General features: G+C 39.2%; 1 protein-coding gene across 1 annotated transcript in view; it reads left to right on the top strand.

The window, feature by feature from the left end:
- Positions 1-17535, top strand: part of PALMD (palmdelphin) — a 49885-nt gene that overhangs the window by 18852 nt on the left and 13498 nt on the right. Inside the window, exon 3 of the mRNA XM_032301660.1 lies at positions 4289-4413. Within this exon, the coding sequence (XP_032157551.1) occupies positions 4289-4413 (125 nt within the window). The remainder of the gene's footprint in view (positions 1-4288; positions 4414-17535) is intronic.

The raw sequence follows: 17535 nt of genomic DNA, 5'->3' as shown, positions 1-17535 counted from the left end.
AGCAGGGTCCTGGGATTGAGCCGTGCATCGGCGGGAAGCCTGCTTCTCCCTTTCACACTCCCCCTGCTTGTGTTCCCTCTCACTCTCTTCTCTCTCTCTCTGTCAAATAAATAAATAAATAAAATCTTTACTTTAAAGAAAAAAAGTCCTACATGATCTTCCATATAGGTTTGCTTTCTGGAACCCAGGAGATTGTTTAATCCAATCCAAACAGAATATTTATAATGTTTTGGATTGCCGAACACTGTTGTGCAGATTGTGTACGGCATAAAAATACTGAGAAAGGTGTGCTAAAACCCCTGCCTACACTCCCTTGGAACTGGGCACGCTGGCATAGAGCTGGTTCTGGCTGAAGGATGGCATTTCTTTTTCTCTGCACAAAGGTGCCATACATCTTCCCAAGCTGTGCCCTGAGCCAAAGGGGTGGGGTGAGAAAAAGCAATTTTTTCTGATTTTCATATTAATACCACAGAGACTAGCAGTGGTCCTGCAGAGCTGTAGCCCTTCTGACTGCAACCTAGTGGGGAACCCAGGATTAAATAAAGAATTAGGACAAGTTAAGAGATGATTTTTTTTTTAATTTAAGTAAGAATATAAGGAGTAACTCTTTAATCTGAAGTGGTCAAAGCAAGACTATTAAAGGTGTGGGATTTCAGCTGAGTCTTAACCGACTGGTAGGATTTGTATGAGAGTATAGAGAGCCTTTGAGTAAAAAAAAAAATTTATTAATTACTTATTACATGTCAGGTACTAAGGAGGACAATAAGAACACACAATAAAGTTTGACCTAGGTCTTTACAATGAATAACTGACCCAGAACCTTGAGATAACACAGAAACACCGTGATGAGTCCTGCTGATTGGAGGCACAAACTACAAAGGGAACACAGAGGAAAGAGTGGCTGTGTGCATCATGTTTTACAGAAAATGGTAAGCTGGACCAAACAGGAACGAGGCACCATTATAAATGGGGCTCGGAAATGTGCAGAGGTATTTTTTTTTTTTTAAAGATCCATTTATTTATTTATTTATTCGAGAGAGAGAAAGAGAGAGAAGAGTGGGGGAGAGAGTCTGAAGCAGACTCCCTGCTGAGCATGGAGGCCCCCCGCGGGGCTCAATCTCACGACCCTGAGATCACGACCTGAGCCGAAACCAAGAGTCTGATGCTTAAGCAACTGTGCCTCCCAGAACCCAGAAATATTTTTAAAATTGAGTCTACAATACCCTCACCAAGTCAGGAAAGCTCTATCGGCCCCTGTAGTCACCAGGTATTCTTTGATGTTCCTCTTCATCCGTCTCCGGTCCACTGACTATCCTCAGCACTTTCCTGATTGCCAACTATTTTGTTACACTTCAATGACACACTTTAAACAACACAAACGCAAACATTTACAAAGCTCTGCTCTGTGTCATTAGTACATACGTTGCAAAATAAGAGTAGTAATTCACTCATATTCTTTGGCTCTGAAACTGGGCAATCATACCAATGACATGCCGGAAGGGGAATTTCCGGGGACATGAGTAGCGTTCTAACTTTCAAACATTTCTGAGATTTGTACACTGTCGGTCTCCTCACCTAGTAACGTGATCACAGTCTGCCACCCAGAAAACAAACTACACTCAACTTAGAAAACTTTTCTGGAAGTCCATTTGATTCATGGTATGAAAAACTAATTTATTCTTTTTTTTTTTTTACTTTTTTTTCAAGATTTTATTTATTTGAGAGAGAGAGAGAATGAGAAGGGGATGGAGGGGTGGGTCAGAGGGAGAGGCAAACTCTCTGCCAAGCAGGGAGCCTGATGCAGGACTTGATCCCGGGACTCCAGGATCATGACCAGAACTGAGCCTCCCAGGTGTCCCAAAACTAATTTATTCTTCAAGTCCACTCTAAATGCTATATAAAATGCAAAGTTTTTTACAGAAAAACTTTCCATAAAAAAACTGCTCAAAGATCTATTACTGGCATGTCCTTATATTTTTACTTAGTTAATATGGCTTTTGAATATGAATGTCGTTGTGGAACAGATTTTTCATCAACCTCATAGACAAAAGTACAAGTCTAAACAGTGACATAAAAACAAAATAACTATGTTTAAGTTGTTACAATACGTGATTGTACCATATCATTTAAATGCACATCAAAATTATGTATTTTATATTCAGAGGCAAAGGGCTAATTCACAAATTCATTTTTTCATTTTACCTCTGGCAAAGTTCTCCGCCAGAGGTAAATGACAATTTGTGAGTTATGAACAAAGTTTTATGAGGCTAAAATTAAAATTATTCTTGTTCCTAACCAGACTTAGAACACTTATATAAGACTATATATCAGACTATATATATTACACTTATATAAGACTACATAGGCCCAAGTTTACATAACACATCACCAGAATTATTCTCTGCTCCCTGTAACTCAGCAATATAAGACCATCCCATCTAAATGTTTCTTATAGTGATATGGATATAAATGACTGAAACTGTCCTCGTAGGTGGTTTGTAAGGACTATAATTTACTTTGATAGGTGTCATCTGTCTTCTTTATTACTCATTAGCTATCATCACATTCCATCAAATAAAAATATATTAAAATTAAGGTAAATTCTTAAAATTATAGTATACTAAGATTTTCTTGGCATCTTTGATCTCAAAGATAAATCTTGACCTTGATTAATAACATTTAACTGTGTCTGTGGGAGAGCATTTCTACAAACAGCCGAAGAGCTATAATTTAAGGTTAAGATAACACTGAAGGAGAGACTCCCTTGCTACAAACTTTTCTTATTCTTACGTTGTCCACATGCAATTGCTTGAAACTCTGAAAAGGCCAACACAAATACAATGATCTAGGACAAGGTTCCTACTTGATCTAGTGGTTTTCAAACTGTGTTCTGTGCTTCCACAGGCTGCCAAGCCCCCTCATTGCTTCAACTAGAGCAATCCAGGTTGTATCAGTCCTACAAAGTGTAATTCCATATAATATATATTTGTAATCAATGTAATGTTTCTAATTGGTTTGAAAACCATTGCCTTACTTAAAATAGCCATCATCTGGTAATTACCTAGCACAGTCAACATTATTTGAATTTTGTTTAAAATTCAAAGGTATTTATATGCTAGTAGTATTAACCCCAGCACCATTCTAAAAAAAGTTCTCTTTACTCGCTCTCACTTTAATCATGCATCAGAGAAAGAATTCTCGGGAAATACAAAGTTCCCATTATTCTCTCCTCACCACTTTAGATACAGTGAATCCCCAAAAAGTAATTTTTGAACAAATAATTTACACAGGTAGATTATATAGGGAGAACAGTTTTCTCCAGGAAGAAAAGAAAAAACTCAAACTCTTTGGAAATAGTGTCTAACAGTTCCTATGTAAGACATGGATGGGATGCTAGCAAAGTTCCCTCCAAAATTTATATGTTTCTCATTTGCTTTAAGTCTTCTTAGGTTCAAGGTCCAGCATTGTAATTCTTTCATGCAAATTCAAGGGAACTTTCTTCCATGTGATAAAACATAAATTTTGTTTTGTTAAAGTTGATGAAAATTCAACTCACCTGTATTTAGACAGATCAGTGAATTTCTGCATCATGTTATTGGAACAAGTCATTTAGGCGAAGCTTAGGTATCTGGAACCGGGTAGCTTCTCAGAAGAAAGACGGGTATTGGATAGGCAAGGTCATAAATGCTGACCACACCATAAAGACAAACATTGAATTAGTTTAAGATACAATAGCAATTTCTTGTTTCACCCACCATTTCAAATAACCCCCCCCCAAATTTTTTTGGAGCATTTGCCATATACTGTCATTGAGATGAATAAAAAAATGGCTTCAAGGAACATTTTACTTCAAAGACACAAGATGTACCAACATTAACCAAACAAATAATAGATATCACATGATAAGGTCCCTGTACAACTGCAAGACAGAGTGTCCATACACAGTGCTGCCTGATTCTGAGGAAAGAGAGTTCTCTGAGGGCGAGGATGGGGCTGTGGAAGGTATGGGGTGGGGGGGCGGGGGGGAGAACAGAGATTTTCACAGAGATGGAGGGACCTGAACTGGAACTTAAAAGAAAAATGGGATTTAGACACATAAAACTGTCTTTGGAAGGGGGTCACAAAGGGTGCAGTGAAGGAAGACACCAGATTTATTCAGGCAAGACAGTGAGAAAAAATAATTTCTCTTTACTCTGTCCACTATTAAAATTCATGAGATTTCAAAGCAGCCAGAGATTGTGGAAACTACTGACTGATATAAGAACACCTTTATGTTTCCTGATATCAGAAAAAAGCCTTAAGGGAGAAATGGCTTCTAGATGGAGTCAGCACCGGAAAAGAACAGGAAGAGATGAAGAAACAAAATCAACGAGACCAGCACCAGATCCAGGTTCTAGAACAAAGTATCCTCAGGTACGGCCCTCACTGGGCTACTCCACAACTTTTTTTATTTTGGCTTTGCCCATGTTGCATGTATAAGAGCCATTCTTATTTTTAGAGACATAATCAGATCTTCCATCTGGATTTTTAATAAAGACCAAGGCAACACCAAAGGCAATAGAAATTTTACTATAAATATTCCCTATGCATAGCAACACAATATTTATTTTTTGAATACGTATTAGTGACTTACCCCAAGTTCTCCAAGCCTATTTCCTCATCTATGAAATGGTAGTAGCAATATCTTTCTTTTACAGTTGTTGAGAAAATGAAAAATATATGTGTTTTACATATTGTGGCTAAGCTACTGGCACTTACCTGGCATATAACAGGTGATCAAAAAAACAGTCCTTGTTCACAGCCCCAACCCCCACTCTCGACAGGTGACAACTCAATGGGTGTGTTTATACTGTTCCTCCGTCACCCCTCTCCCCAGCTGCCCCCAGTCACAACCATACTTTGGAAGAGAAGACATTGTAGGAACACTTCACTAGCGTTTTCTCTCTTCTACTTCCCTAATCATTTGGTCACAGGTGTTGACCTCACTTCTCGATGTCCTTCCTTGCCCATCACACAAAATCAGTCCAGAGTCAGCAACTTGCAACATAACAAGGAAAGTTTTAAAATTGCCTTGGCTTAAAATGAGGTGATGGATGTGAAAAAAACAATTGAAACACTGGAATAGAAGATGGGGTTATTAGTATTACCTCAAAATATAGATAGCATGGAAGAAAGAGATGTGGGAAATGTCACAATCATTTTCTAACCTGTGCGTGGAAAAAAGATGGGATTTCTTGTGGTATAATAATGACAATAATTTAAAGCCTATGGATCTTTGAAACATAGGTAGCTTTCAAAATCTCAGTCACTGCAAATTTGTTCTCTTTAGTGAGAACTATAAGAAAGAAAGACCTGGAAGTTGAAAATACCCCGTGGATTGACGATCACATTCTGTCCATCCTCACCACACTCAATAGACAGATCGCATTAGGTCTCAAATTGACAACACGGAGAAAAGTTTCCTTTTTAAACTGATTCTCATTTTACTTGCCTCGTTTCATACACTCGTATATTTAAGAGCTAACATCACTGATTATGTGTTCTTTTTGAGATGTTTTTTAAATTAACAATTCTTAAAAAAGTTATGTTGTAATCATTGAAATGTTCACATTCATGAACCCTCAGTTGCTTGCTTAAAGAGAAATGTTTCTGAAAAGCAGATAACAAATACTCAAAAAATAACTCAATATATCAACTCTACAGTTTGGAAAACTTGATCCTCGTAAGGCGTCCCTTAGCAAGAGCTTCTAACCAAACTCTGGCTCAACTGATGATTCCTTTCTCACCACCAACACGGAACCCTTATCTCTGAAGGACTTCTGAACTTAATCCCTGCACACCCTGCACTTTGCAAACACCTTCATGCTTCCCCTCAGAGCCCCCTGGTTAAGAGTCTTTGCTCCTACTGAACACCTACGACTTTCTCTGCACTTGATCATTGAAGTGGCGACATAGACTCAGACTTCATTAAGAAGTTTGGGTGGCATTGCAAGTAATCCCAGAGAATTTACTAGGGTTCTACTGATTGCTTTCAGACCTTGCCTGAATGCTCTGAATGCCTAGTTAGAGTTTTTATCCGACAAAAAAAAAAGGAGGGGGAGGAGCAGGAAGTAGAGAAACCATATTTACCCACCATATTACCTGTCAGGTACTTTACATATAATCATCATTTAATCTTCATAACCCTGTGACAAAGTGTCATCATCATCACTTTTTGCCCAGAGGTTGAAGTATTCACACAATTAGGACATGCTGGATCAGAAACTAATTCATGTGACTTCCCGATGCTGTCAATAAAGTGACCGCTCACAGCATTCCAGACCACACACTGTGATCTGAGAAGCTATGATCTCTTCTGTGTCTTTATTTTTTTTTTAAAGATTTTATTTACTTATTTGACACAGAGAGAGAGAGATCACAAGTAGGCAGAGAGGCAGGCAGAGAGAGAGGGGGTAGCAGGCTCTCCGCTGAGCAGAAAGCCCCACTCGGGACTCGATCCCAGGACTCTGAGATCATGACCTGAGCCGAAGGCAGAGGCTTAACCCACTGAGCCACCCAGGCACCCCTCTTCTGTGTCTTTAAAGCATGTTCAGTCCCTCTGTTTTCCTTTCTCCAAACAGCTCCTACCACCCTCTGAATCTTCTTCCGTGTTGCTCTGATGTCTGTATTAAATTACCGGTTCCATATCTATACTCTACCCAATTTCTGGCATCTCATTATGACTTATTAGACTTTACTTTTTTTTATTTTTTGTTTTAATTTAAATATAGTTGGATATGTTATTATATTAGTTTCAAGTGTACAGCATAGTGATTCAACAGCCCTGTAGGATACATGCTGCTCACTATGATAAGTATAGTCAACATTGGTCAACCATACAATGTTATTATGCTATTATTGACTGGATTCCCTATGCCTGGCTTTTCATTCCTGTGGCTTCACTGCGACCTTGTTTTAGATCTTCAGGGTGTCATTAACCATGAGGGGATCCTTTATTAATACCAGACGATGTTAAGCCCCAAATATAAATAATAATAACACAAATGGTTCATTTTTAAATGGCCTCGTGCAATTTGAAAAGCACTTGACTTACATTACATCATTGAATTCTCACAGCAATCCCAGAAAGAAAGCAGGGACGCCTCCATGGCAGAGAGGTCGAAATAGACTCAGAGAGGATAAGGGGATTAAGGAAGGTCACAGAGTCATTAAAGGGTAAACTTGGACCTCAAAGCAAGTCAGGCTCTGTGTTCTCCCACTATAGAACTAAAGAAGTATTCTCAAAATGCTAAAACCCCTAACACCCCATAGCAAATTGCTTTGTTTAAGGAATGGTCTTAAAAAGCCGTATTTGCAAAGAGTTAGTAAAGGATATGCATCGCTGTGACCCATGATGGCATATTTGTCTGGTTGACAATGGGCAGGGAACAGAATGTTCCGAAGCAACATGGGGAGACACAAAGTATCTGTGCCTTGTCTGTATCACACAGCCTCCGCAGCCGCCCAGCATTAGAGAAATCACGGTGCCAAAGCCGCTGTATCTGTAACTGAACATTTTCTTCTCAGATCTTTCTAAAGCTGCTAAACTATCAGGTGCGTGTTGTTAAAGTCATTCTTTCCCCAAAACAACTGCCCACAGAGCCTCAGGAGCTTTTCTTAGCAGGTAAATAAAGTACATTTTCCTGTGAGCTCCAAGAAGCAACCCAGTCGACGGACAAACCGGGGGGGGGGGGTGGGGGGGGGGGGGCGCTGAACCATCCTCCTTCCCCGAGCAGGGCAAGCAGCCCAAAGCCTGAATGTGGTTTATCACTTGACTTGGGTGACTGCTCAAGGGTGACATTTGCCATCTGCCAGGCCTCTCAGCCAGAGGATAAGATTTTAATGGGAACATCAAAATAGAAACGTTGCTATTACCTCAGAGTCTGTAGCAGGGCCAGTCAGCCTCTGGAGTTTCCATTCCCCCTACTACTTACACGGTCTTGTGAGATGAACTGGAAGAGCATGGCCTTTGGCTTTCAAATCCCTGTTCTGCCATCCATAAGGCATAGAAGCCTGGAAACGTTCTTCATCTCTTTGGGCCTTAGTTTCCTTGTTAATAATAGTGGGACCATGAGAGCGACTTCACAGGACACTGTGAGTCAAGCAGCTTCCGGAGTGCCTGACACATGGTAGATGTTCAAAAGATATTAGATCCTATTCCTTTTTGGGAGTCAAAATAATTAAAAGTAGGACGGGGATGTTTATCTTTTGACCAAGATCTCTATTTCTTTATGGCAGTACAAAGAATCTTTTTCTTTGAGTAAACTGAGATCCCCACCCCACAAGGATTCCTCCCATTCAGACATAATTGATGGGTTTTCTTTACGGCTTGAAAACTGAAATGCTAACGACAGCAGTTAATTTTTACAGAGTGTGTAGTTATAGACCAGGCACTGCGTTAAGCACTTCATATGGATTAGTTCTTTGAATCCTCACAACCACCTTATGAGGTAGGTAACATTCAATAAGTGAGAAAGATGACTTTTGTAGATCCTAACTTGTCTTGACTCGTGTAACTAAAAAATTAAGACCCAGGATTTAAAATTTAATTAAGTCTTCATTATAAAAATAAGTTATGTCCCAGATCCTGCAGACAAATTTCACATTAGTTCAATCCTGTAAATGCTACCCTTTTACAGCACTTTTCATTTCCAATCCATGCTATGATTTCACTCTCTTGCATGCATCATTTCATATAGACATTCAGATGACCCTGCTATATTGAGCACACCCAAAGTTCCCCTGACTCACACCCAACCTTTAAGTAAAGCATGTCTGATTATTCATCCTCTCATCTTTTCTTTCAGAGAGGCAACATTTCAGAAAATAAGTAGGTTTCCATGGTTTTTGTCTCAGAGACACATTCTTAGCTTTGGAACAATATTAGTGAGTATTTTGCCTGTTGCCCTGATTAACGCCTTAGGAAGAAATGTTCCCAGGAGGAAAATGGTATTGAACATCTCCTTCTGAATCACTTTGCTTAAATAGAGTTTCAATTTGCCTCCCAAATGAGCCCTGTTCTTGCTGTGACCAGTGAACCATTTACTTCCTGATTATAGGCACAGGTGCAAATTCAACGCTGACTTCTCGGTCCAGACAGCATGTGCACACATTCATTGGCCGGCTTAAAAATCCTCTTCTGTCACATCTGTTGCTTTCCTCCAACCAATAGCCTACACCCAAAATTACCGCCTCCCCCCCGCCACTCCAAGCACCTCAGAAGTATCCAAAGGAGCCATGTCATTCACATTCTACATTCCTCTTTCCCATACAGCTGCCCAACTGCTCTCCGTGACTCCCTCTGCCAAAATGCCTTGCATCACGCTGCCCTGCAGACACTTGCTACTTTTTGAACTGTGTCCAAAGACCTCTGACTTTAATTGGAGCACAAAGAGTGCCTGACAGAAGTGCCATAAGCATAAAATGCAAAAGGTTAACTGCCAAGGAGAATGAGGCAAACGCACTGCCTCCCCTTTGAGAAGGATTATCTACTTATGATTAATGTTCTCTAGTAAGGATTTTTTTTTCATAGTCCAAAGTACCCTTCTGACCCTCCACTTTCCTTTAATGAGCTTTCATTTGTCTCCAAATGGTTAGGAAATTCCTGCCCATATGATGCTAACAGTAAGTTGCATGAAGGAGTGGATTTCTCTGTGACTCTTTGCCATGAGAAAATCTGAGGCACAGGCCATAACTGCAGCTACCACCACCCCCACATAAGTTAAGGGAAATTCCTCCACAAATGGAGATGCAGTATTAGGAAATGCATTCTGCTCACTATCATATAAAACAATAATCTACCCAGTTAACTCAAAAAAGTGCAGGCAAGATTCGATTTCAAAATGGATCCCAAAGGCCTGATGTAGAAAAATAAAGGTTAAATGACTTTGTTGCTGGTTATAATTTATCAAAGTTCATCTCGTGATTTCTATCCGTATTGCACCCCTACCTGATGCTCAGATCTACCTGTGAAGGCCAGCTGTACCTTAATGAAACTGATGGTTCATCCAACAAAGCGAGGAAGGCTGCATGAAAAATAATCACATTCTAAATGTTTCTGCCTTCTTGCTCTGACCCAGCCAGCCGAAGCTAACGTCACATTGTGAGAGAGAGGGACACAGTCTGCTCTTCTGTGACAATGCGAGAGAGAAGAGAAAGGGAAAGGAGGAAAAGAGAGAGAGAGAGAGAGAGAGAGGACCTAGCATTTGTTTCTTCTTCTTAAATTTGCTGTTGCTTAGAAACACTTAAGAAATGATTCTGAAGCAATTACATGAGTCAAAATCATTCCAAGCATGTTTTTCACTCTCCATATTTGACTAATTGGTTTATCAGGCTTGCGAGAGTTCATCTGTTGTTGTTTTTAATTTCCCAGATATTCTGATAATTTTTAATTCAGGAGATTTTTAAATTTCACAAAAAGAGAAAAATAAATCAAATTTCCAGCATAAATAAATAAATAAATAAATAGGAAGACATCTATCCCCAACCCCCACCAGAGAAAGCCTAGTACATAGTAGGAATACCTGTCACTACATATTTAATAATGAATGGAAAAATATGCATGATGGATGGATGAATGGATGGTTGGCTAAATGGATGGCCAGACTTTAAAATACCAACTATGAAAGGGACCAGCTAAAGACTACACGGTGGCTCAGTGGGTTAAAGCCTCTGCTTTCAGCTCAGGTCATGGTCCCAGGGTCCTGGGATCAAGCCCCATGTCGGGCTCTCTGCTCAGCGGGGAGCCTGCTTCCTCCTCTCTCTCTGCCTGCCTCTCTGCCTACTTGTGATCTATCTGTCAAATAAATAAATAAAATCTTTAAAAAAAAAAAAAGACTACACAATGACTTAAACACTAAGCAACTAAAAAGGAAAGCCTTGAAAATCTTTAAAAAATAAAGAATAAGACCCAACTATCTTGAGTCAAGGGCAAAATTACATGACAGTCATACCTCTGGTTTTTGAGGTCACTGTTGATGGCTCACCATCACTTCACTTTCTCACCCTTCCCCTCTTACATATGCTCTTTTATTTCCTTATTCCCCGCCTTCTAGACTTCTCCGTTGTTCACACCTGCCAGTCTCATTCATAGGTTAGTAGCAATAAGGGTTAAATTCACATAGAATAAATACTCTCCCACTGTGGTAGGCCAAAATGTAGATTAGAATAATACCACTCCACTGAAGTTCAATAATAACAGCTACCCTTTACGAAGCACATATTATGTCCTAAGAATTTTCTGAGAGTGACAATTCTCTGGGGGAAGTCTGATTGGCGTTATGTCACATATAAGGACACTAAACCACAGAAAGCTGTAAACCTAGTAACAGTCAAGCCATGAGTCACACATAGATCTTTCTGACTGTAGATCATTCCATCATGACTCACTCTGCTTGTTCTCTATTCAGTTCAATAAACATCTATAGAGAAGCCCCCACTTTGAACCTATCTTTATCTTCTAGAGGAGATTGAGAATCCTAAGTGCATCAAAGCAACTATTATTTACATTTACCTCTCTTTAGATCTTTTAACTTTTCAAAGGATTTTACATTGATTATTTCATTCAAAACAACATTCAGTCCTCGAAACACAAATTTAAAACCATTAGTATGGATGTCATAAAACTTTGGCCGTGTTGACATGAGTCAAGAAGGAAGAAAGGAGTAAATGAACAAAGAAGAAAGTGGGAGGGCAGTTGGTTTCAGTGATCCATACTTCAGGTCATGGTCATAAGGAATGTTCAAAAGCAGAGAGCCTTTTGTATAACGTGCTACCAAAGGGTGTAGCCCTCCCATGGCCCAAGAGTGTCCCCCACCCCAGCTGCAGCCCCTTGGCTAAATTTATCAGCTCAGAAAGCTTCCACACCACGCCCCTTGGAAAGCATCTTTTGTCTACCACGAAGCAAGTGTCATTTAGTCCATTCAGACCACCCCAGGCAAACTGATCATTGTTGGTTATTCTATGTTATATTAAGGTTGGAAATTATATTTATTGGTCTTCAAATAATAGAGTTCTGTTCTTGGTATCAAATATGAACAATTCATACTAAAAGCAAAGCAGAAACGATTATTCGTGGCTGCTCTACAATACTGTGGGAGGCAAAGGCTAAGGGTTGCAAGGCACAAAGCCAGTCATTATTTCTGAGTAGAGAGAGTCAGCGGCTGTATACATCATTGGATATGTTTTGTCATTTCATAATATGGTTACAAGTGGTTTATTCACTAAAAATATTTTCTCCTACAACTTTTTTTTTTTTTTTTAAAGAAGAAAGATTCCCCAAATCATGAATAAGCCTATTTGCAGCTAACTTGCCATGACCTGGTGATAACAGTATTTGAAGGTCACTTGGGAAACTCATGACACCTATGGAGAGGTCAATTTGAATTATTATTATTCAAATTATTTAACTCTTATTAAGTGTTTCTCATGTACAACAAGGCTCTTTCCAGGCTCTAATTAAAAGCCACACATCCGGTTTCTGTCCTACCAGAACATTCAAGAAGCCCATAACTAACCAATCTACCATACCACAGCAACCTCCAGAGCATGAATTTATTTGCATTAATTTGAAAATTATGTTTGTAATCTGCACATGAAAATGGCTGATTCCCTGAAAACCAGTTTGGTTTCTTATTTTTTGTGGCAAATGAAACCCTTAATTTACAAAATATGATTCTGATTAAGAGGGTTTGCTTTTCTACTGAATTATTATCTTCTAACATTACCTGCCTACATGGCAGTTTCAAATCAGTATCATCTGCCCATGAGATAATTATTAATATTTGCCAAGTTATATTAGGAGATGAGATTCACCCATGCAAAAGCTGCTCGCATGTAACTATAAATTACTCAGCTTTTCTAAACATCTGCTCTCTTCCCAATTACCAGAGCAGACTGATACTTTTTCAGTGTCACTGCTGGGCTAGCTCTCTGCCTCTTGTTATCTTGAAGTTGCTGTGTTGTAGTGCTCCTCCTGTTCTTAAATGCTTGGGATTAGAGGCAACAGATCTGGCTCAGGGCATGCTGGGTGTCATACGCCAAATGCCCTTTAATTCTCTGGCATGCTTACCCATAGCATGTGATTGTTTGCACTGGTGGGTTAGCTCTTCCTTATTAGACCCATGCCCTTTGGCAAAGGCAAATTCTTGTCCTATGCCTGTGCAGAGAAGTATTCTTCATCTTTTTGATATACTTTTATTTCAGTTTGGTGAATAAAACGTGCCTGACATGTAGTAAGTGCTTTTAAACAGTGTGTTAAATGTTCAATGAAATTTACCAGACCTCTAGTTTTTAAAAATAAAACAAAGAAGCACACCTTCTACTAGACTACATGTCCTCAATTTTATGAGAAAATATAGTTTGAAAATACTATGAAGCAAACTATCTATCAAGATAAAATATCTTTAACCTCTGATCCATTAGTAATCACTTATTTGTCTATTACCTATGACCAACACAGTGCAATCAAGATTACTGGGTTAGGGCATCTGCGTGGCTCAGTGGGTTAAGCCTCTGCCTTTGGCTCAGGTCATGATCTCAGGGTCCTAGGATCAAGTCCCGCATCGGGCTTTCTGCTCAGCAGGGAGCCTGCTTCCCCTTCTCTCTCTCTGCCTGTCTCTCTGCCTACTTGTGATCTCTCTCTGTCAAATAAATAAATAAAAATCTAAAAAAAAAAAAATGTTCCTTTAAGATTACCGGGTTAAAGTCATCGTCTACATATACTCAATAGTATCTGTCACGATTCCAATGCTATAAATTTAACTGAGTTTTGGTTAAAAAATAAATAAAAAGATCTTTCTTTTTTTATTATAAACCTTAGCCATTCAATAATAACTAGCTATAGTCCATATAACCATGTCAGATTTGATAGATCATCTAGAAACTTATAAATTCCTTAACTGCTTTGCACAAAGCTGATTTATTTTTCTATTTTTACTGGCTAACTACCAGAAATGCAAGGTACTAATGAGTAATTTTGCAAATCAAAGAAAAAATATGGAAAAATCTCATCCAAGTGGTGACTCAAAGATTCATCCCCATAAGGCAGTGCAATATTTAGTATTCTGGTTTTGATGCTGTAAAAGATTCCATAAAAGCAATGGCTTAAACAAGACTAAAAAGTTCATTTCTCTCACACCCATAATAATTTTAGCAAGGGAAGAGGAGAAGCAATGTCCTATGAGATGATAAATGATAGAGAGACCCTGTTTCTTTCTGTCCCCTTGTTTTGCTTCCTAAGCAATGCCCATGATTGGATGGCCAAAGACAGCTCACCATCGCCATGTTCACATTCCATTGTAGGAAGGAGAGTATAAATGCAGGGCAAACAGTTCTATTTTAAAGATATGACCTGAAAATTGCAGAGGTCACTTCTGCTAATATCCTATTAGCCAGAATTTAGTCACGGCACCATTTAAATGAAAAAGAGACCTGGAAATGGCAGGATAGCTAGGGAAATACATAAAACTCAAGGTGTTCTATTACTACAAAGAACAGGAGAAATGGATTGGGGTGAGGGGGAATTAGCAGGTTGTCAAAACAGACTGACCTATTATCTCATTTATAAAATAGATAACATTTGTTAAATAGACACCATCTCCATAAATATTATGAAAATTCTAATAATGCTGGAGTGTTATTTTGGTTTTCTGTCTAGAACTGTATTTTTAAAGACGGGTGTGTCCCTGAAGCTATAGTAAACCCACACTTGCTCCAAAATCATTGATATTAAAGTTGAAGATCAAATATCCAAATGGACCTGGTAGGTTTTCTTTATTGGAGTTGTCCTAGATGGTCCTCTTCTCCCTAGCAGAGTAGGAAGAGAAAAGGCTAACTACTACATTACCAGTTAATTCTTCCACGTCGCACCCTGTGCTAGGGGCTTATAAACATGATTCCCTTCACCTCCCAAAGGCAACCTTTTGTGAACTCAATATATAAGAAATTATGTTTCACTAAATAAGATTCACTAAATAAGAAAACCGAAACTTGGTTGGGCTGAGGAAGTAAGCCAGGTGTGTTAGCTTTGGTTAACTTTGGGTTCACTTTCTTGTTTCCATGGGTAGAAGTGAAAACAAAAAAGTAGACCTTCCCACAAAATAATCACAAATGTAGGTAAGCCACCAGCCACCTCCTGTTCTCCCAAGATTCTGTGGGAAAGAAAGGAAAGAGAATCTGCACCCAAGGGAAGAGTCAAAGATTACAACTACTCACCACTCCAGGATGCATTCAACATCTGCTGGAAGCAAACACGTTCTGAGAGCCTGTGAGTCCCAAAAGAAACTGGGTCCTTCTTTGTCTAGCTTGGGGTGGGGCTGGTGAGATTTTGCTAGCACGTCCATCAACTGGTTTCAGAGGTATGACAGAGGTAGCACAACCTGGATGAAGTCCTGCTGATTCACACCATCCCAGAGAAGTGATCCTGGGGTGCTCTTTGGGTGCATACTTGCTTTTAATAAGACAGCATGGGCCCCCAAGAGGCAAACAGGTCATCAGTCCTTTCAAAGTATCTGGCTAAAGCCAGTCATAAACTTAATTTCAAACATAGCATCAGTGATTACCTTCAAACTGTAGCTTTATAATCAAATTACACCAACCAGCTTTTATTTAAGACCTATGACTCTGAACAATAGTTTTGTTCTTGAAAAAAGAAAGGCTCTCTATAAAGTACCAGAGCTGAGTGAAACCTCAGACTCTGGAAGAGACTGTTCTAAGAACTTCTACCAAAATCCAAACTCAAGCAGCCAAAAAAGAAAAGAAAAGAAAGGATAGAGAAGGAAGGAAGGAAGGAAGGAAGGAGACAAAGTCTTGACTTTAATCCTGTTCTGGCTGTCCACTAAGCAGAAAAATTCCTAGTATAACACAGTGACCCTAATGAAGGCCAGGACAGAAATATTATCTTTATATGTGATGAGTCAACACTTTTACATGTGGGTGGACCCCAACTTGAATGTCAATCTTCTCTCTCTTTATTATGAAAGGAAATAAGAAATCCTTTTACACTGCTTTGCAAAATGAATATTGCGTCTAAGTTCACAGGAATCCACTTTTTAAAGTTGTGTTCCCATAGTGGTTAATTAGAAAGTTGTTAAAAGCTCAGACTGTCGGCGGAGATTTGATTTCAAATTCTGCGCTGCAACAAGCCACCTGTAAGCCTCCAGGCCAATTGCCTGTCTAGGTGCCCTGCTTGCTCATCTGTCAAACGGAACTAATAATGGTGCTCCAGGGGGTTGTTGGGAGGACTAATTAGGACAACGTCTGATACAGTGTAGGTACTCAGTACATTTTAGAGGTTGTTATAATTACTAGCAAATAAAATGATGGAAGGTAGGATGTAAATCTCCCGAGTTCTGGCCTTTTGGGTCCCAGTGGCAAACTTCATTAGGTTATTAGTCCTTGTTAACCACCCCCCAAAACTGAAAGAGATAAATGGACACTTAGCAGCAGAAAAATTGCCTTCTGAAATAGCCCTTCTTGATGCGTCCAGCATTTAGTTGTTGTCCTTTTTCTAAGACAAAAAATTACATGTTGAAATTGGATTGGGGACATTATTTTGTGATGATTAAGGGAGGTTATTACTAGAACAGTGCACGAAATGAAAGCTACCTGCTTTCACCTAGGGAGCTCTTGAAAATAACCCTATTTTTTCCCAGCAAATAGGCAAGGAGAAGAAAGATTCCAATAATGGATAGCATTACAAATCCTTTTCCATGTACTCTGCTTATCTAAATTGGCACACGATGCCAGCCCACCGTCTCTCAGAAATCATGAGAGGTGCTAACTCATCCATCAGGCCCCGCCTAACAGTCCAGGAGGTACAAAGAAGGATATTTCTCTTTGTCCGCCTGCCTGTTGCTCGTCAAACTGAATCAGCATTTCTGGGAGCTCAATTCCCATTCAGAAAGGTAATACCTTTTAAAGACGGGCATGGTGGCACTTATGGAAATTCTAACTCACCTGCTGAGAGATAAGCAGGTGAAGATTAGACAATTATCCCCTAGTGACCTTCCCAAAAGCTTTCCATGTACAAAAGAGCTTTACATATATATAAATTTCTATTTTTATATCTAAAACTAAAACCTCATATTTACACACATATGTATGTTTTTGTATGTGTGTAATATGATGAACTTACAAACACACATATATACACTCATGCACAGATCTATATACACACACAAATTTCTCCAGTACTTCATTTATACTTGCTAAATTTTTGTCTCTACCCAAAACTTTTGGAAAAGGATTAAATATAAGTCCCTTATTTAAGCTCCAAATTCTTTTTGAGCTTTAAATCAAGGTTGAATATCTTCTTCACTATGAATGGTCACGGAGCCAGAAGAAAATCAATAAACGCATAGATAGATATAGATACAGAGAAATTTTTTTTAAAGATTTTATTTATTTATTTGACAGAGAGAGAGAGATCACAAGTAGGCAGAGAGTCAGGCAGAGAGAGAGAGAAGCAGGCTCCCTGCTGAGCAAAGAGCCTGATGC

The sequence above is a fragment of the Mustela erminea genome, chromosome 10 (assembly GCF_009829155.1).
Source record: "Mustela erminea isolate mMusErm1 chromosome 10, mMusErm1.Pri, whole genome shotgun sequence".
In the NCBI taxonomy this organism is placed as follows: Eukaryota; Metazoa; Chordata; class Mammalia; order Carnivora; family Mustelidae; genus Mustela; species Mustela erminea.
Note: the sequence above shows the minus strand (reverse complement) of the source record. Positions and strands in the feature narration are given on the sequence as shown.